The sequence below is a fragment of the Terrapene carolina genome, unplaced genomic scaffold (genome assembly GCF_002925995.2).
Source record: "Terrapene carolina triunguis isolate 2854851 unplaced genomic scaffold, T_m_triunguis-2.0 Scaffold58, whole genome shotgun sequence".
Taxonomy (NCBI): Eukaryota; Metazoa; Chordata; order Testudines; family Emydidae; genus Terrapene; species Terrapene triunguis.
The window spans coordinates 17,209,204-17,230,088 of record NW_020664409.1 but is presented as its reverse complement, the minus strand read 5'-3'; the positions used below and the strand labels follow the sequence as shown (position 1 = coordinate 17,230,088).

The window sequence follows — 20,885 nt, the reverse complement described above, 5'->3', positions numbered from 1 at the left end:
GAATATGGATGGACTGTGGTCATCACCACTAGATCCATGCAGATTATGCAAATCCATACTGAGCCAAAACCTTGCATAAAGGGGAGAAGCAGGCTACGTATGCTGCTGCTTCCCTCACTTTGCCATGCAGACATGCCAGCTCTGCACCGATTACTGGATTGGGGATAGGCTCCGGATTCTTTTCCTCAGTCCTGTGATGTTTCTGTGCATTTTTGTGAGTGCAAAGCTTGTTCGTTTGGGCTGTGACCTCTTTGCCAGGATTTAGCCTTTCAAGGGATTCTTTAAAAAAAAAAAAAAAAAAGTGGGATCAGTTTGCTTTGGGAAAAAGGAAGAACAGAGGAATGGGTCAGACATGATTAGTTCATGTCAAATTATGAACACTTCATGTTGTTAGAATTACTCAATAGCACGTACTCATTGTAACAGTGGGCATGTCTGAAACTAGATGAGGATTGTCTAGACTGTAGACAATTCATGCAAAATACAATTACCCAGTTCAAAGTGAATTTAGATGGACAGCCTTAATACTACTCTGGTCTCTCTACATTCTCCTAGACAGGGATTTAGATCCCATGATGACAGTGAGCTGAGAATTACCTCAGATGGATAGAAGACCGAAAGATAGACCATCCCTCCCATGCAGAATCTCTCTAGAGCACCCTATCTTTAGGAATCCATTGGGGCTCATTTTGTTTGCTCTGAAACTATACCCCCCCCACCCCTGCAAGGTGTACTATACGTGTGAAAAGGGTGCTGCCTGAAGGACAAGTAGAAAGGTAATCAGAACTGTTGGGGTCCCCTGATGGAATCAAGAAGGTTGTTTCAATGAAGCTCTGTAAAAATGGATGAGGGAATCAGATTTTGATCACTCTGACTTTAGCAGCAGAGGTGACACTTTAACAAGAGAGAGAGTGATCCAGTGTCCTGACAATTCTTTGCCAGATAGAACAGGCAAAGAGGCTACAGCAACAGCATGGCCATGATAGAGCTGAAATTAAAACAGCTTCAAATCTGATGTGTTTTGAGTTCAAAGTGCAAACAACAGTGCAGATCTGGTTTTCAGTACCCCACTGGTTCATTTAATTATATTCCTGGCTTCCTTTGCAGACCCTTAAGGAATGGGTAGCAGTGGAGAGTGATTCTATTCAACCAGGGCTAAGACAAGAAGTAACACGAATGGTGGAATTAACAGCAGACAGGCTTCGAGCTTTGGGAGCCACTGTTGAGTTAGTGAAGTTGGGCTCCCACAAGGTACCTATTTATCATTGCCATGTTTTAAAATACTCTGATCTGTACTTTAACGGTGTGTTCTAATGTAACGTATGGATAATTCTCACTGGTAGGAAGGAGTGAGACACCCACTGTCACATGGATACAGAGGCATTCTCACTTCTAAGCATAGGATCAAAACATTAGCCCAGGAAGTAAGGTGGTTTCTTATATTTGGACCCAGCAGAGAAGGAGATACAGGCAGAGAAGAGCTCATTTAAGCACATCTCTAGCTGCCTTGGAAACCTTTATTGTTCTTGCAACAAAACTGAAACTAACTCAAAAGTGAGGCTTTACTCTGGGGAGAGGAGAGTGCTCAAACATTTAAAGGGACAGGACAACACATTCCTACACCCTACATTAAAAAAACTTCCCAAACATATATGTACCTTATCATTTACATAGACCCAAAGACTTTAAGGCCAGAAGGGACCATCAGGGATCATTTAGTCTGACCTTCTGCACATTGCAGGCCACAAAATCTCAGCCACCTACTCCTGTAATAAACCCCTAACCTCTGGCTGAGTTACTGAAGTCCTCAAAACATGATTTAAAGACTTCAAGTTACAGAGACCACCATTTACACTACTTTAAACCTGCAAGTGGCCCATGCCCCAGGCAGTAGAGGAATGCGAGACCCCTCCTCTACCCCCAGGGTGTTTGCCAATCTGACCCAGGGGAAAAGTCCTTGCCTACCCCAAATAGGTGATCAGTTAGACCCTGAGCATGTGACCCTGGGCAAGACCCACCAGCCAGACACCTGGGAACGAATTCTCTGTAGTAACTCAGAGCCCTCCCCATCTAGTATCCCATCTCCATCCACTGGAGATATTTGCTACTAACAGTCGCAGATTGGCTACTGCCATTGTAGGCAGTCCAATCATACCATCCTCTCCATAAACTTATCAAGCCCATTCTTGAAGCCAGATAGGTTTTTTGCCCCTACTGCTCCTCTTGGAAGGCTGTTCCAGAACTTCACTTCTCTGTTGGTTAGTAACCTTTGCCTAATTTCAAGCCTAAACTTGTTGATGGCCAGTTTATATCCATTTGTTCTTGTGCCAGCATTGATGCTTAACTTAAATAACTCTTTCCCCTCCCTGGTATTTATCCCTTTGATATAATTGCACTCTATAAATATATCTCCCCTCAACCTTTGTTTGGTTAGGCTAAACAAGCCAAGCTCTTTGAGTCTCCTTTCATAAGGTACTTTCCATTCCTTTGATCATCCTAGTGGCTCTTCTCTACACCTGTTCAGTTTGAATTAATCTTTCTTAAACATGGGAGACCAAAACTGTATTCCAGTATTCCAGATGAGGTTTCACCAGTGCTTTGTATAATGCTATTAACACTTCCTTGTCTCTACTAGAAATAAGTCGCCTGATGCATTCTAGGACTGCATTAACCTTTTTCACAGCCGCATCATGTTGGCGGCTCATAGTAATCCTGTAATCAACCAATACACCCAGGTCTTTCTCCTCCTCTGTCACTTCCAATTGATAAGTCCCCAGCTTATAGCAAAAATTCGTGTTAGTCCCTAAGTGCATGGCCTTGCACTTCGCACTATTAAATTTCACCTATTTTTATTACTCCAATTTTCAAGGTCATCCAGATCTTCTTATATGATATTCTGGTCCTACTCCATATTGGCAATACCTCCTAAGTTTGAGACATCTGCAAATTTTATTAACACATTCCCCCTTTTTGCGCCAAGGTCATTAATAAAAATGTTAAATAAGATAGGACCCAAGACTGATCCCTCTGGAACCCACTAGTAACCTCCCTCCAGCCTGACTGAAAGGTTCACCTTTCAGTATGATCTGTTGTAGTCTCCCCTTTTACCAGTTCCTTATCCAACTTTTATTTCTCATATTAATTCCCATCTTCTCCAATTTCCCATGTGGAACTGTATCAAATGCCTTACTGACATCCAGGTAGATTAGATCTACTGCATTTCCTTTGTCTAAAAAATCAGTTATCTTCTCAAAGAAGATCAGGATGGTCTGGCATGATCTACCTTTTGTAAAACTATGTTGTGTTTTATCCCAATTACCATTTACCTCTATGTCCTTAACTACGTTCTCTTTCAAAATTTGTTCTGAGACCTTGCATACAATTGAGGCCTATAGTTTCCCAGATCACATTTCCCCCCTTTCTTAAACATAGGTACTATATTAGCAATTCTCCAGTCATAGGGAACAACCCCGAAGTTTACAGATTCAGTAAAAATCCTTGCTACTGGGCTTGCAATTTCATATGCCAATTTCTATAATATTCTTGGATGGAGATTATCAAGACCTCCCCAATTTAGTGCCATAAAAGACTAAATAACCTAACTAAAATTTGTGAGTGGACAAGCCATGATCTGCCAAATAGTGGTGGATATTTTCCTTCAATCACATAAAAGGTATTGTCCATCTAGTTGAAATTTCACCTGGAGTATCCCTTTTGGGACTAACTTGTCTCCAGTATAAATCTTCAAAACCATACAGGTTTCTTCCAGAGCAACTTGTAACAAAGTCTGGTGATAGATGCAGAAATCAATGAAATGGCAGCTCCAGTATCAAGCTCCATTCTTGCAGAAAGTCTTCAATCAAGGGTGTGACCCAGATGCCATTTCTGATTCCAGCTTGTGATAATGTAGTGCTAAGTCTTGGCCAGTGTCACTAGAGCTCTTGTCTTTTTCCACATTATGAATTCCTGACTCCCATCTTCTCTTAGCTTCAGTCTTCATAGGTGTCTTCTTGTATGGACAATTAACCTGTGCTGGAGGTCGCTGAACTGTGACAGATCACAGCAATGTGTCCTTTCTTCTGGCACGTCCTACAAATGACCTGGTGTGTCCAGCAAGTCTTCTCAGCATGCATAGTTTGTGCACAGTGGCCACACAGAAATTCCTTACATTCCCGTGGTTTTCTGTCTCATCAGTTCACGAGATGAACTTGTCAGTTCATGCTAAAGTCCAGAGAATCCTGGAAGTCCAGCCACTTCAACAGCCTTCTTGAATGTAAGCACTGATACAGTAAATAATTTTTTCAGGACCTGCTCATTGCATAATCCAGAGACTAACTGGACATGGAGGGGCTCACTTAATATTTGTCTGAACTGACAGCTTCCTTAGAGCAGCAGTGAACTGTGCTACCGACTCTCCACTTCCCTGATGTCGCTGATTAAACTGATATAATTCTGCTACCATCGATGGGTAGGAGAAAAATGTTCCTGCATTGTTGCATGAATTGCAGCGTACGTGGCAGTTCTGGGCACAGTTGGAGACAATAGGTCATGCAGCAGTCTGTATGCCTTCAGACCCATCACTGTCAACAAGGGTCTAACTCGTTATCTGACTGGAATAGAGTTGCAAGTTACAAATTACTCAAAATGTTTGAGATACACCACCCATGATTTGCAGTTGTTGTCAAATTCACCAACATTGCCCACACAAATTGTCATTCCTCTGTTCTTCTGTTGGACTTCAAACCTCCTGGACATCTTCTCTGCCACAAGGAAATTCTTTTTTTGTTACTGTGCGTCTACACTCAATCTGCCTCTTTTGGCTGCATGCCAACACTGCAGACTGTAGAATTCTCCCTTTGGCTGTATTTGGGCTCCCTGTACTGTCTGTAGACCCTCTGGCCAGGCTAAGCTGCTGCTCAGGCCACTTGCTTGCACATGGTCTGTCAACATGGTTGCTTACTTCCCCCTCACTGCTTTGTTTTCAGTAGCTCTGAGCAGCAGACTATTCTTTGTTCAGTTTTTAATTGCCAATTCCCCCTCTCTAGCTGAGTGGTTCATACTCTCCCAGTAGCAAAAGCAGCAGTCTGTCACCTTGTGCCTCTGGGTGAACTTCCCCCTTGTTTACAGTATTATTTCCTTCCTTTTTCTTCTTTTCATTCAGGCAATAGGAGCACTGGACATGCAGGGATAGAAATCCTTCATTGCCAAATGTTGTATCTGGACCCAGCGGAGAATGAAATACAGACACAGAGAAGCTCATTTAAGCACATATAGCTGCCGTGGAAACCTTTATTATTCTTGCAGCAAAACTGAAACCAACCCGAAAGTGAGGCTTTGCACTGGGGAGGGGGAGAGTGCTCAAACATTTAAAGGGACAGGGCATCAGTTTTCTTTCATTCTGTAGGAAGGAGAAAGCACTAGACTTCTTACAAATTCCCTCTCCTACCAGTGTAATGCAGCAGCTACCTTCCTTTCATGCAGAATCAAAAGCACCTGTTAATGCAATGCAGCCTGCAAATTCTTCTCCTCCTCCTTTGAAACAGAGAGCTGCTTCTTTTGTGAGCCATCCAGTTTTCTCTAACCTGTGCAGAAATCTGTCTTGTGTGGTAGTAAACTGCCGTATTAGCTTGAGACCTTAGCCTGTCTTCAGAACGGTGTGCAACAGCTGCCAGTGCTGCCTACCAACACGGCTTTATATTTCATTTTTTAATAGATTCCAAGAGCCTGGAACTTCAATCTGTTGCAAAACCAAACTCAAAAGTGGCTTCTGTTCAGCCCTTGATTCATTCTCATGTCACATGTGGATAGGGTGACCAGATAGCAAGTGTGAAAAATCAGGACAGGGGGTGGGGGGTAATAGGAGCCCATATTAAAAAAAGCCCCAAATATTGGGACTGTCCCTATAAAATTGGGACATCTGGTCACTCTACATATGGACAGTTTTCTATCGTCTCCATTGCAGGCTGAGTTTGGGAGGGAATGGAAGGGCCTAGCAAAGAGTGTGTGCTATCATTGTATTACAGTTAAACATTAGATGGGCTCTTCAGTTTCACCACAGAAGCTCAATGGCTGGAGAGAGAATCTTAGTTTCTGTATAAGCTTTAGAGATAGGGTGGAAATCAGTTTTGATAACCTGCTCTGATAAGAGTCCACTGCACCAGTAAAGGGTCATTTGAATACTGACAATTCCAATTCCCCGTGTAGCTACTAGCCTGTTCCACAAAGTTTTGGCTTTTCTTTGTTACTGTGTTAATGTTCCTCCACAGCTGTCTGATGGCCAGAGCCTTCTGTTGCCTCCTCTAATTCTAGCAGAACTTGGTAAAGATCCACAAAAACCCACTGTATGTTTCTATGGACATGTGGATGTACAACCTGCCAAAAAAGAAGATGGATGGAAAACTGACCCCTACACACTGACTGAAATTGATGGTCTGTACATGGTCATTATTCTGGCACAAGTATTTGTATGCATGACACTAACTTAGGGAGTGGGAGGAGGTTCCCTCTAAACTCAGGCCTGGTGTAAGAAGGTGCTACTTGTGTGGAAATCTCTGGGATAAATTCAGGGGAAACGGGCCTTCAGGAGCCGTGCTGTCATTAGTTGAGTCCTGCTTGTGACTGCACAGAATCAGCTGGGAAAGAGCCAGCAGGAGTTAATCAGGGTTGGTTGTAGGAGCAGGCAAGCAGGGCAGTCGCCCTGGTTGCAAACTTCCAGTGGGCACTGTATTGCTGTGCTGCTTGTGGGTTTTCAGTTTTGGGGGGTGTTTTGTTTTTGCTCTGCTTTGATTGGCTGGCTGGTTTTGTTTTTGTTTTGGCTCTGCTGATTTGTTGGCTGCGGGCTGCACGTGATGGGGTTTATTTGGTTTTTTGGTTGGTTGGTTGGTTTGCTTAGAAACTGGTGGGCTGAAAACATTTTCTGCCTTAGTCAACAAAACAGAACAGGGCATGTTTTTGCTCTGAAATCCTCTGGGTCAGAAGAGGATGATGCAGAATGAACAGCGCCTCCTCCCATTCTGCTGTCTACCCAGTTCTGTGATACCACAGCTCCACAGAGCTCTGCCAAAGGACCTCCCACAGGGGCCAAAAGTCAAGGGCGGCTGTGAGCCCCCCATTTGGGAAGGCTAGCCATGCGGCCCCACCCCTTCTGTCCGAAGCCCTGCCTCCACCCCACCCCCATCCGCTGGAGCCCCGAGCCTCCCCCCATCCCCTCCCCAGCTGGAGGAGCCCCAGCCGAACCGCCCTGGGCCTCCGGCCCCAGCTCTGGGCCACCAGCTGGTCCCTCTAGCCTGCTGCCTCTAGCCAGAGCTGAGCTCCCACAGGCTTGGCAGAGCGCGTGTGGGGCCAGAGCTTGGTTTACGGGAGGCTTAGCCCCTCCTGGCCTATTATACCCACCACCCATGCCAAGAGTGATGCATGGAACTCAGTCATATTCCCTCCCTTAATTTCATGCTCCCACGAGAAATCAGATGGATCTAAGGCAATGTAGAAGAGAAAACTATGGAGCCAAGGTCACAGTGAGTCAGTAGAAGAGTAAAGTAGAGAACTCAGAAATCCCAACTCCCACTCCTGTGCTCTAACCACTAGACCACTCCTTCCCACTCTTTGGGACCGATTCCTGTCAAACTTACCAGTGTAGCTCCATTGACTTCAGTGGCAGTTACTCTGGATTTACACCAATGTGAATGATAGCAGAATCTGGACCTTTATAAACATATACAAATTTATCAGTCTGAAAAGTTTTGTAGTAATACCATGGCCTGTATCCCTGGATGCATTTATAGGACTTCTAGGTAGTGTGCAATTCCTACACACATCACTGCTGAATGATACCATCCCTACAGTTCTTTTTATGGGCTTCATCTGCATAGCAACTGCATGTTGTGCCAAACTGTATTGAAATGTTGTGGTCTGGACATACTTCTGTTAAGAACTAGAATAAAACCAGCAAGCAGACTTGTGCCACAAATCAACATTTGAACTTGGAGACTCAGAGGTCTAGTGCACTAACCCTACTGGAAAACATCTAACACCTTTACTTAAAACTATTCTGTGAACTCCTGGTTCCATTAACTTCAATGGGAGTTTTGCCATTGACTTCAGTAGAGCCAGGATTTCACCCATTTATATCTGAAGCAGCATCAAAGGCTCCAAAGTTTGATATAAGCTTTTTATTTTTATTTTTTTTTAAGGAAATCTTTATGGGCGTGGAGCAACAGATAACAAAGGACCTGTCTTGGCCTGGATAAATGCAGCGGAATCATTCAGAGCACTAAAATTAGTAGGTAGCAAAGAGAAACGTTTGTATTACAGTGGCACTGCAGGAGTGAATTTCAGAAGTAACCTCATCCCCACAAATTGGTTTCATATATTTGCAAACATTAGTATATTTTTAATGCTGTTTCCAAGCCCGCCCCAAGATCATTTTGTGCTTGGGTATTTTATGTATTGACCAGGCTCAATGTAATGCAGAGGGTGCTATCTCCTTGTCCTGCCTTATAGAAGGTACTGAGGAAAAAGGCAAGCATTAAACTGATTTGATACCCAGGAAGATCATTTGCTTGAAAGCTTTTTAAAATTGTAAAAGAACTGACTTTAAAGTAAGTATTGATCATGCTTAGTTTTGCACCTTTCTGTTCTGCTCTTGGCTGCAAGTTATCATCGGTATGTGTGTATCCACGGCCAGAATCAGGAAACAAAAGCACCTGGAAAATGCTCATTCAGAACAGTATATTCTTTCAACAGCATATGAGATTCAGCAAAGAAAACAGCTAATCTGCAAATATATAAATTATATCTTAAGTTATTTACTGTCCAAGTCCGCTGTTGTAAAGTCCAGGGTTTTGTACTGGTGTTAAATCTGAAACCTGGAGAAATGCAATGTGATGCTTTCTGTTTAACTTAAAAGACCATCTTCATAGTCTGAAAATGAACCACAGTGGAATGCTGAGCTTAGTTTTTCTTTCTTGTTTGGGACATATGAGCATTTCTAACTCCCACTGGCCCTTGATGAAAGTTGTCGTATGACCTTGCCTGCATTGAAGATTTTCTCAAATTCTCCCTATGCTGCAGTAGCTGTGCAACTTCACTGGTGCTAAGGGCACTGGAAGTACCGCTGTAGACTGCCCATCCGCATTTTTACCACCATATCACTTAATCCTGCAGGTTTAGAGAACACAATGATAAAAATGCCAGCAAAGGGCCTACACAGACAGCCCTTCCATGGCTAGCATTGGCAGAGCTGCAACAGTGGGAGATATAGAGGAAAACTTCAGTGAAGATGCAGCCTGTATGTTAGGGAGCAAGAAAAAAAAAAGGAAAATAAGGAAGAGAGAGAGAGAAAGTTTATAAGGGAAAGGAAATGTTGTCCCTGAGGCTGTATGTTCCAGGACTGCCCTTTCTATAGGGATGTGTTGTTGTTAATTATTTATTACTTGTATTACCAAGAACCCTAGTTGTGACCAGGATCCCATTTTGCTAGGCAAACATGGCACAAAAAGGGGCTCCCTGCCCCAAAGAGATGACAATTTAATTAGACAGCCCACTTGGGCTGCCCCCCCCCATAGCCCAGTTTATTAGCCCTCTTAATTATTAAAAATGCCAGTTTCTTACCTACGCTTTGTTGATTTTTTTACTTAGGACATACCAGTAAACCTCAAGTTCATTATTGAAGGTATGGAAGAAGCAGGATCTCTTGGACTAGAGGAAATAATTAAGAAAGAAAATCAGCGTTTTTTCTCCGATGTTGACTTTTTTGTGATTTCGGATAACCTTTGGCTTAGCAACAGGAAACCAGCCCTCACGTATGGGTCTCGGGGAAACATCTGCTTCTCTGTGGAGGTACAAGAGAAAATGGCATTGATTTATTTGGGGTTGGGTCCTGGGGCAGAGGATGACAATGTGCTCTGTAAATACGTGTTTGTGAGCAGAGGGACAGACTGACTGACTGCGAGTACAGATCCACATTCTCTCCCACTTCCACACCTCCCCGCCCTAATTTCATCAGCTCCATTCACTCTCTCTCTTCTCCCAATCCCTCTCCGACTCTCCCTCACCTTCTCCTCATTCACAATTTCACATTCACTTTCATTCTCTCCTTCTCTCCCCTCTCCCTCCTCCAACCTCCCCTCCACCCCCAAAGGTACATCTACGCTGCAGCTGGAGGTGCAGTTTCCAGCTCGGGTAGACATACACGCACAAGCTTTGATCAAGTTGGCACACTAAAAATAGAAGTTGTTGCCTTTGTGGCACAGGCAGTGGCACTGGCTAGCTGCCCAAGTACAACCCCAGCCCCACTGCTGCCCCACCCCTGTGTGGCAGGCACTGCTCAATGCATGATGTCTGCCAGCAGAGTGCACAACTTAGTGGGGACTGTTGGTTGAGAAGCCACACTAAGGTTCTGAAGCCACTGACCAGAGTAAGTAGTACACTGTAAGTGATTTAGCAACTTGCATGAGCCACTGGGAAATATAGGGAGGACAGGGAAATAAATTCCCTGGCTGGAAGTTTTTGCGTCAGTAAGTAAGAGGGGAGATACTGCCTTGGCCCCAGGGCCGGCTCTAGGTTTTTTGTCGCCCCAAGCAAAAAAATTTTTGGCCACTCCCCCATTTTTTTTTGGCTTTTGCACTTTGCAATGCTTTTGTTTTTGTTTTGTTTTGACTGTAAAATTAAACAAAAAAAGAAAAAGAGAATTTGTAGTTAGTGAAATAAAACAATTTCCTACTAGTGTTCTCATTTAATTTTAACAAAATGACAATTACAAACAATTTGGGTTCAACTATACACTATAATGAAAAACGTTAGTGTCTTCCAGTGTGCCCAGTTTCTCATAAATTAAAAGAATTTATATGAACTGAATTTTTCTGGTTTTATACTTGTGTAGTCTTTTAATAATTCAGTGGCTGCCCCCCCTAAGCAGGACTTTCCCCCTCTCCACCCAGCTGCAGCCCCGCCAGCCGCCCCTGCCCCAGGACACCTTTGCCCCCCGTTACCTTCGGTTCCGTTTGGGTTTGGGCTGGTTCCCCCCAGGGTGCGCCTTGCTCTGAGCTGCTTCCCCCCCCCACTGCGCTTTAAGCAGCCTGGCTGGTCTGTTCTCCCTGGCCCGCTGGCCCGGGGGATCGGGTGTCAGCAATTGGCCGCGTCTGTCAAAGCGGCTCCTCTCCGACCCCCTGCGAGCAGGAGCTGGGGACTTTGCCTCACACCCACTCCCCCTGGCTCTGCTGGGCTGGGAGCCACTCTGCAGGCAAAGCACATTGTGCAGAGCCAACCTGGCTGCTGCCAGGTCCTAGCACTGCCCGATCTGTCCATTGGTGGATTTTTCCGGAAAAAAAAAGGATGGCCGGAATGCCGCCCCTGGAAATGGGCCGCCCCAAGCACGTGCTTGCTTTGCTGGTGCCTAGAGCCGGTCCTGCTTGGCCCCATTCTTCAATCTAATCCCTAGAGAACCAAATCAAAATCTGCATCAACCCCAGTACTGGAAAAAGAATAAAATTAGTAGATGAATATTTTGACTAAAAGCGAATCTCTCAAGATCCTGAATACAACTCTTTCAAGCCATGCTGAAACAGAATGACTCCATCAAAATAGCAAAAATGATCCATATCTGCTACTAGATGGCTGCACAGAATGATACTTGGAGCTCAACCTGTCTGTCTCATACTCTGCCGCAAAGCCACTAGGCCATCTTTCACTTGCCAGAAGCAGACCTGAGACCATTTCTGAGTCCCTATGGAAAGCCAGTGATTTGAAAGCATTAAAACAATGTTCTGTGCATGTCAACATGTTACCTTTATTTCACACAGGTACGGTGTGGGGAGAGAGATCTTCATTCAGGAAGTTTTGGAGGCATCATTCATGAACCAATGACTGACCTAATAGCTCTGCTTGGTAATACTGCATATCGTATTACTAGACGATAACTAGTTAGTAATGGGTTAGGGTGAACCTCAGAAATTCAGTGGTTCAGTTTGGCTTGTGTAAGCATCCTGACATTTGGATGATCATGTGTGGGGGATTTTGTGTGTGAAGTTGGCCCATTGACTTCAGTAGAACAGCTCAGGTTAAATGTTAAAGTGCCTTGCTGACTCCAGGCCTATTCTGGAGTTAAATGTGGCCCCTCAGTGCCTGTCTAAAATACATATACTTCCCACTATTTCCACCCGGGCTATCAGTGTTAGGAGCCCTAGAGTAGATGGCCCACTAGTTGCTAACACTATTTTCAGCACCATGTTTATTAGACCTGCTCCAGACAAGTCTTGTTGACATGTTCTATTAGTGAAGGTTTCTGAAATTGAATATATTTTATGCTAATTCTTATATAAACTGAATGATGTTTCCATGTCAGCCACTAGCTCCATGAAAGACTGAACAGCAAAGAGCAACTCAGTGTGTTTCTTAGTAAATTAGAAAATACCCCAGGCCAGAGACCTCCTAACCATTATACAGTTATCTCCCTTTTCATATTGTTAAATGGGAATGAGTGACTTGACTAGATGCGACTGAGTCTTGGTATGAAAAAGAGGGGTCCCAGTATGGAAATGGTTGAGAACCACTGCCCTAAATTAAAGGGAAGATTGTGCCTGTTGGTATCTGTTCTGTAGATAGCCTTGTGGATACATCAGGTCGTATTTTGATCCCTGGAGTCTATGATGATGTTGCTTCCCTAACGGAAGAGGAGAAGAAGTTGTATGAAGCAATTGAATTTGATATAGAGGAATATAAAAATAATAGTGGTGTGAAAAAATTCCTATATGACACTAAGGTACAGTAACATCTTTATTAATGGTCTGCAGAAAGAATTTAAATGACCCATTAATTACTTTCACCGATTACTCCGAACTTCAAGGTTTTTCAAGCAACAGTGAACACAGGAAAAAAACCAAAAAAAACAAAAAAAAAAAAAACATGGATAAAAAAAAAAAAAAAAAAAAAAAAAAAAAAGATTTGGCCTGGTCAAATGCAAACATCTGGGGGAAAATAATCGAAAATGCAGATAGTCAATAACAAATAGTAATACAAAAAAACCCTCCAAAACCCAACAACCCCCCAAAACAAACAAAAAATACTTATTAGAGAGCCAAGGTGGATGACATACTTTTATTCGTATCCCACCTTGTGTCTCCAATATCCTGGGACCAACACAGCTACAACAACACTGTATACAAAAAACCACTTATGTAAGACCATAGACTAGAGAGTAAATTGAATTCAGACTTGGAAAGTGGATGGCAGCAGAAAAGTTGGTATAATTTGGGGCTGGTTTTATTTATTTATTTTAGATTTTATGTCTGAAGCTTTTGACAGAATTTTAAAATGACAATCCCAAAATTAACAATACCAATAAAACCCAGCAGCTAAGAACTGGTCTACCCAAGTTGTACCAGTATTCCTATGTCAGTTAGGGATGTGATTTTTTTAAAATTACCTCTATATTTATGTTGGTGTAAAACCCTAGCATGTATGCAGTTATTCCGGTATATAAGTGCCTTATACTGATATAGCTTATTCCACTTCCTGAACCGGAATAAAACTATACCGTTTTAAGCACTCTTATATTGATATAACTGTCCACACTAGGGAGTTTTTTACCACTTTAACTATATCAGTATAGTTAAAGCCATACAAATTGTCTTTTGCATCCGCTCCAGAGAATGGATGGGATTGTTCGCTGATCACTGTCCAGTTATCCTTTCCATTATTTAGATATGAGTTGCCCATTATTAAAAGCTTTTCTTCCCTTCTTCACCATCAGAGCTTGTCCATTCTGCTTAGTATCATTTGAACCAGTGCATAAATAGGGTAGAGCAAGATGGTGTAAAACCCTGTTAACTGAGTAGGCCAGCAGTTCTAAGGTGAGTGGTTTTAGTAGCTGATTGGAGACTACATAATAATGATCCCTGTTAACTTGGTAATGATCATATTCCAGGCTAATACACGCCTTTGCCATTGGCATTAGAATTTATTAGCCCAGGATACAACTACTACTTTGCAAACGAGAAGCACGCTCAAGTTATCATTGAAACATTTATAAACAAATAACATACAGTTTATGGAGAGATTATCACAATTCATGATCCTTTTATAAAATTAGAAGTAATGACAACTGAAAATAACTAAATAATCACTACATAAGCCAGTTGGTTGTTAGAATTTGAAAAACAAAAATGAACTCCTAATGGTATTTTTCTTTTTAGTTCATTATTTTTATTATACACTTTTACCTCCAAGACACTCTTGCCAGGCCATTTTTTCACCTGTCTGCTCTTACTGTCACCAGAGTTGTATATGAATAACTTTCCTCTTCCATATATTCTCATGCTGTAGGTAAATGTTGACTAAAAGAAGTAGCAGTGTTTACTTAAAAAGATCTTTACCGGCTAGGGGTTTCAATCACAAATCAATCAGCTCTAAATTGCAGAAGTAATCAAGCACAAATTTTACATGCAAGATAGTTAGCTTTTCAGTAGATTGTGTGAATTTTGAATGGCTGTGTCATTGTCACTTTTGTTTTGTTTGTTACATTATAAAGGAGGAAATACTTATGCACCTGTGGCGTTACCCCTCTCTCTCTATTCATGGGATTGAAGGAGCTTTTCACGAACCAGGAATAAAAACAGTTATACCCGCAAAAGTAATAGGAAAATTTTCAATCCGGCAAGTCCCTCACATGGACATTTCAATTGGAGAACATCAGGTAATACTGGCAAACTTCAACTTTTGGTCAGTTCTCAGCATGTTAAATTCCTGTTAATTTCAGAGATCCTGTCAACACTTAAAATTTACAGAATAATGAATGGCATCTTTCCACTATGTGGCTGTGTATGGGCTTGGGAGTGAAAGTGTGTGTCTGTGAGTGCACAATTTCTGGATATATTATTGTTGAAGGATGTAATGTATAAACACTGTTAATGAAAAGATGCTTTCCTTTTAGGTGATAAAATATTTAGAGGATGTATTCTCTAAGAGAAACAGCCCAAACAAACTGAAGGTGTCTGTGCCAACAAGTGCAATGCCATGGGTTGCTAACATAAATGATCCTCTTTATACAGCAGCAAGAAAGGCAATCAAAACAGGTTTGTTCTTTCTTTTATTATTTTTAACATCCACCAAACAATGTCACACTAACAGTGACTTGCACAAAGGAAAAGGAACTTTCCTAAAATTAATGAATTTCTTGTTTGGAACATTATTTAGATCCAGATAATTTGGGAAGGCGGGGCGCGGTACTTATTCAGTGAATGAACTGTGCCTGTTTGGTGACATGCTTGCAGTTTGGTTTTATGGTTCTAGTCTCCCATCAGTGCATTTAGATGCAGGTAACCGCTTATTGCTGCCTTATGTATCAGGCACACTGAGGAAAACTCACCTCAGTGCTGCCCATTGACATATCATGATGTACCTGATAGAATATGATTTCAGTGGAGTGTAATACGTACTCAAATAAATAAATGCTGCACAGCAGGTAAATGGGGGGGGGGACAGCTATGCAGATAGGCATTACCCTTGTAAATGCTCCCTCTTGTTGATAAAAGGTCTTTTTAATGTTACCCCTCAGAAATATGAAATATGGTTGTCTCCCTACCTCAGGAAAGGTAATGTAAGCAGGTCTTTCACTGCTAGATCTGAGTTAAAGTTTCTCTTTCCCTGGGACACTGTAAGCTTCTCCTGGAACCCCTAGGAATTGCCCTCCTCCCCTGCCTGTCCTCTTTTCTTCTCTCCATTCCCAAGCAACATGGTAAAAATATTAAGAACCTGATTGCTTCTGCCACTCTGCAACACTTTTGCTTAGGTTATTCAAAGGGGGCTTGGGGCAATAGAGAGGGTATTTCCTCTTCCCCTAGGAAGGAGTGAGCAATGCTGTCTCTTTCTCACTTCATGTATCTTTGCTTTCTACACAACATTAAATATATGTGACACAGCAGGACTCCAAATAATTGTGTTTACTAACTGTATATAACAGGGGTTGGCAACCTCTGGCACGTGGCTCGCCAGGGTAAGCACCCTGGCGGGCCGGGCCAGTTTGTTTACCTGCCGCGTCGGCCGGTTCGGCCGATCGCGGCTCCCACTGGCCACAGTTCGCCATCCCAGGCCAATGGGGGTGGTGGGAAGCCGCAGCCAGCACATCCCTCGCCCGCGCCGCTTCCCGCAGCCCCCATTGGCCTGGGACGGCGAACCGCGGCCAGTGGGAGCCGCGATCGGCTGAACCTGCCGACGCAGCAGGTAAACAAACTGGCTCGGCCCGCCAGGGTGCTTACCCTGGCAAGCCGTGTGCCAGAGGTTGCCGACCCCTGATATATAAACACACAAGGCCTAGCTACATATATACACTGCTGCAATGTTAGATTCTGGTGGCTTCTACAATAGAAAAAATAGAAGCCCATTAGAGGGTTACATTACTTTTCAAAAGCAGAAGACTCACTTACACCACTTTAAAAAGAGGAGAAAACCTAAAACCCAGTGCAAACAGCTGATTTTTGAGGCTCTGATTTAGCAAGGTATTTAACCATGTGCTTAATATTAATCATATGAGTTGAGTCATTGATTTCAATAGGACTACTTGGTCTTAAAGTTAGGTATATGCTTAAGCACCTTCTTGAATTGGGGCCTATATTGCAAGGTAAGAGGCAGCCGGAAGATACTGTCTCACTTTTCTGTGTACTGAGATGCAAAATCAGGATAGTATCAAAAGACTAGTATAGTTTTCGAGGATATGTATGTATAATGGCATTATTACATCAGCTGGCTATACAGTCTCCTCCAAAAGAAATACTACCAAGAAAAGTTTGTGCTGGGCAGAATGCCAAAGCTCACTAGCTCCAGTGAAGAGACCAGTGTGTCTTCATTTTACTTCTGCAGAATTTCATTCTTTCCATGTGTTTCAGTTTTTGGACAAGATCCAGAAATGATCCGGGATGGCGCAACAATTCCTATTGCCCAAATGTTCCAGAATATAACAAGGAAGAGTGTGATGATGCTTCCAGTTGGAGCAGCTGATGATGCGGAGCATTCCCAAAAAGAGAAAATAAGCAGGTTAAAATAAAAAAAAGGCACCCTAAGAGACGAGAGGAGGAACTGAAGTACTAATACTCACCCACAGCAATCCCAGCATACTAGGCTGTGCCCACCTGATTCTAATTGACAATCCTGTCTCATTCTTTTTATCCAATAGATAGAATCTATTTTGGGGTATTCAGAGTTGTATATGCTTATCCTAATGACAAAAAATAAGGTTTTGCTGCTTTTTTATTTGTGTTGCTCCTGCAGCGCCAAACAAGGCTAAAAAGGAATAAGATGGAGTCTATTCCTTCTTCCCTATTGACAGAAGTGCATTGTTGCCAACTTGCATGAGTTTATTGCAAGTCTCATAATAATTGGTGTTTTTTTCTTGAAGTCCCAGCCAGCTGCTGGAATCAAGGGATTGCATGATAATCTCAGCTGTCATTTAAAAAAAAAAACAACCTATGTTTCCGGCCCTTGTGATTGTGGAGAAAAACTTAAGAATGTGAAGGAAGTGTGTCCTAAAGTCTCTGACAACTGAAGGCAAATAAAAATAACCCAACATTTATTTTTTTTTAAAAATCACATGAATTTTAAGTTTATTTTCTGATTGTTTGGAGCCTGATGCATGACTTTGGAATGCATGGGGTCGCCAATACTGGAATTGTCTACCAAGTTCCAATGAGTTACACTTTCAGACAGTTAGGTTTTCACTGAGGGCATAATTTGAAGCAAATAGTGTGACTGAGGAAGGCTGCAGGCCCATTATAACAGATTGTGATATGGAAGAACTCAGCTTGATTCTTAGAACTCAGGTTTATATTTGCAGGGCTGGCAGCTAGAAGAAAATACCTTTTTCTTGTAAACTGACCACATTTGATCTGGAAATCATTGAGAGACAGACAGTAAACATGAAATCCCACTATCACATTCAACAGTTGCTTTTTCAGAGTAGACCCACACATTAAGGTTATGGACAGAAGTACTGAGGGGACACAACACAAAAATCTGAATCCTCTGATCATCTTTCTGGAATACACACGTTGCTGCATGTCAGGAAAACCAGATGTTAAACGGCATCCTTAATTCATGCAGTTGTTCCATCCTTTCCACTTACCAGGTTAATAAAGGAAGGCCTGACAACGCTGTCCTTTTAGGATGGAAGAGAAAATGTAATGTCTTCTGCCTGACCCTTTAGCTTGTCTGTGTTGATATGCTGTTAATTCACAGAGAAAGACTTGCCATCATAGCTGGCACTAATAACAAATTTATGAGACACTTAGCAAAGAAATATGGATTAAATTGGCACAGAACACTGCAGTTCCTGTCTCATCCCTAGAGATGGTTTTCCCTCCCTCCCCACCCCTGAGCTAGGATAAGGCATTTTGGTAGGATGGGATGGAGAAGCTAGCATGGCCATTTCCCGTGTTGTGTTTGTCCTGTGGATAATTTGGAGATTTACAATTTAAGGGTTCTTAATCTGGCACCTTGAAACCCAATCACTTAATTCTTCCCTTTTCTCTCCCTCCCCACTAAATGTAGGGCCCGATCTTGCAAAGTGTTGAATACCCTCAAGTCTAATTGAAACCCATAGGAGTTGCTGGTGTCGAGCACCTCACAGGGTCAGGCCCTTGTTTTGCATAATCTGTTTAGCAACATTGGTCTTTCTTTCTTTTTTTGCATAGGCACAATTACATTCAAGGAACAAAACTGTTTGCAACCCTTTTCTTGGAGATTGCAAAACTGCCTGGAAAGTTACAGGAAAAGTCCAACACAACGACTACAAACTGATGGATCCTGGCAAGACAATAAGCTAGACACCTGCCTATTGTCTTAAATATTCTAACCTCCTTCTTTATTACTCTGGAGAAACATGTACAAACAATAAAATAGTTAGACGTGCACCGCATGTCTGAAACTGTTGAAAAATTAAATGCCTCTTACTGCTTACAACCCGCACTAACTAGCATATAGACAACGTTTAACCAAATCAAGCAATTCCTTGCGCAATACAATTGGATCAGAGGTGCCTCATGCTCATTGAATGGAATGTTTCAGTTTGTAACTTTAGCCTAGGGGGGTGTGGGAGCAGGAAACACAGTTTGTTATTAAAGTTTACTTATTTCCAGACATGAGCCAGGTCAGCCGATAGTTGGGGGGTAGAGTGAGGGCAGCTGGCTTCAGCAGTGTTACTGAGCATGCTCAGTCCATGCGAGCATGCTCAGTACAAGCCAAGCAGCAAATCTGGGGGTGGGGGAGCATGTGACCTCGCATGCCCCCCTACCCCATATTACTGCTGCATATTTGCAGTTTGGCAAAGATCGTATTGCTTTGTTCACATTCCAATTCCTGACATAAGCTCCTTCGCAGTACCACTTCTTTCCTTTTGGATATGTATGAATTGCTATCAGATGATTTGCTGAAAAATATTTCACCATATTAACCTCTTGCCTGGTCACTTTTCCTACGCAAAAAACTGGAAATAAGATGAATATGCCATCAGGATCAGTTTGTCAAACTCATTGTAAAGAATAGCCCAGTCCTGCAATCTCTCATTCTCATGAACAGTACCTCTGAAGTCAATGGAGCCTCTCAGGCAAAAAAAGATTTGCAGGTTTGGATCCTGCCTCTTTCTCTGTTTAATCCTATTCTCTTTCCATTTTGCTGTTTGGCATTAAAGATTGCTGTGTATTATTCTCCTCCTTAATGTGACTTTTTTTTTTATACACCAAACATAAAGTCATTCATGAATATCTTTTCAGACTGATAGTGTATCACCTAATAGGTGTTTTACTCCCAAATCAACTGGCTCTAAATTATCATCACTTTTAAAGCATCAATTTTAGGTTAAGAACAAATTAAAAATTAAGACAAGTGATGTAAATGTAGTTTCAACACACACATATGAGAGAGTTACTTTTGTTGTTGTTGATTTTTTTTTTTTTTTTTTGGTTAAACCTCTGGAACAACTTACATGAGGAAGACAGACAAGATTGTGTGTCTAGTACAAATCTGTATCTGTGTCAAATCAAAATGGGAATGATTTTGGCCACATAGTTTACACAGAAACAGAATGATCAATCCAGTTTGAAACAACTGAAATAGTGAGAGAAAAGAACTTTATTTTGTGCAACGATGTTATTCTTGGTGACATTATCCCTATTGTCAAAAAGATTAAATATTTAATAAATAATGGAAACTGACCTCTTCTTTTTTTACCCTGCATAATAATGAGAACAAGGAAAGGGAAAGTTTGGAGCCAATAAATGGAAATTCTTTGTAATTCTCTGTGGAATCAGCTGCTGCAAGAGGACAGCAGGATAAATGCTACAGCGGACTTTTTAAAAAGCTGAACTAATTTCTAACCATCAATCTCATTTGTAGTTATGCAAGAGACTTCTCTCTGCTTCTGGGAACACTTTGTGCAAGTTCTCCACCTGCAATGCAGAAGTGTTACCACCTCCAAAAATATTCAGATGGAAAATACCTGATAAGATCTAATAAATAGTGTTGTTGGGGCATGATATAGCACTGCTACACATAGAGGTTTAAGTTCTTTTTTTTTTTTTTTTAAAGCCTGTGAGCAGTGTATCTCCCAGCTCAATACTGGTAAAAGAAGGCCTCTCCGGGGATGCATGGGCTATATAAATATCCTCCACTCTTATGACCAGCAAGAAGGGCAGTGCAGTGATCATCTCCAGACTTGGCCCCCTACTGCTCCCTGCCCTTCCTGTCTATCTGTGTAAACTTTCCCCCAGATCAAAACCTGTTGCAAGGGAGCCCTCAAAGGGGCCAGCACCCCTTTTCTTCCAGCTAACCAAAGACCCCTCTGCATGAAGGTTGCGGTGGGCACAATCTTTGAAGAAATGTTGTGGTTAGTTTTGTGATTGTGA

At 42.3% G+C, this 20,885-nt stretch overlaps 1 protein-coding gene across 5 annotated transcripts in view; it reads left to right on the top strand.

Moving 5' to 3' along the window:
• Positions 1 to 20,128, top strand: part of CNDP1 (carnosine dipeptidase 1) — a 47,120-nt gene extending 26,992 nt beyond the window's left edge. For all 5 annotated transcript variants that reach the window (XM_024212212.1, XM_029913978.1, XM_029913979.1 and 2 more), the window contains 10 exons: positions 1,108 to 1,251; positions 6,267 to 6,429; positions 8,190 to 8,278; positions 9,637 to 9,837; positions 11,799 to 11,883; positions 12,597 to 12,757; positions 14,525 to 14,689; positions 14,927 to 15,068; positions 16,878 to 17,025; positions 18,678 to 20,128. In XM_024212212.1, coding sequence (XP_024067980.1) covers positions 1,108 to 1,251; positions 6,267 to 6,429; positions 8,190 to 8,278; positions 9,637 to 9,837; positions 11,799 to 11,883; positions 12,597 to 12,757; positions 14,525 to 14,689; positions 14,927 to 15,068; positions 16,878 to 17,025; positions 18,678 to 18,783 — 1,404 coding nt within the window. In that variant the 3' untranslated portion in view covers positions 18,784 to 20,128. The remainder of the gene's footprint in view (positions 1 to 1,107; positions 1,252 to 6,266; positions 6,430 to 8,189; positions 8,279 to 9,636; positions 9,838 to 11,798; positions 11,884 to 12,596; positions 12,758 to 14,524; positions 14,690 to 14,926; positions 15,069 to 16,877; positions 17,026 to 18,677) is intronic.
• Positions 20,129 to 20,885: the final 757 nt, after the last annotated feature.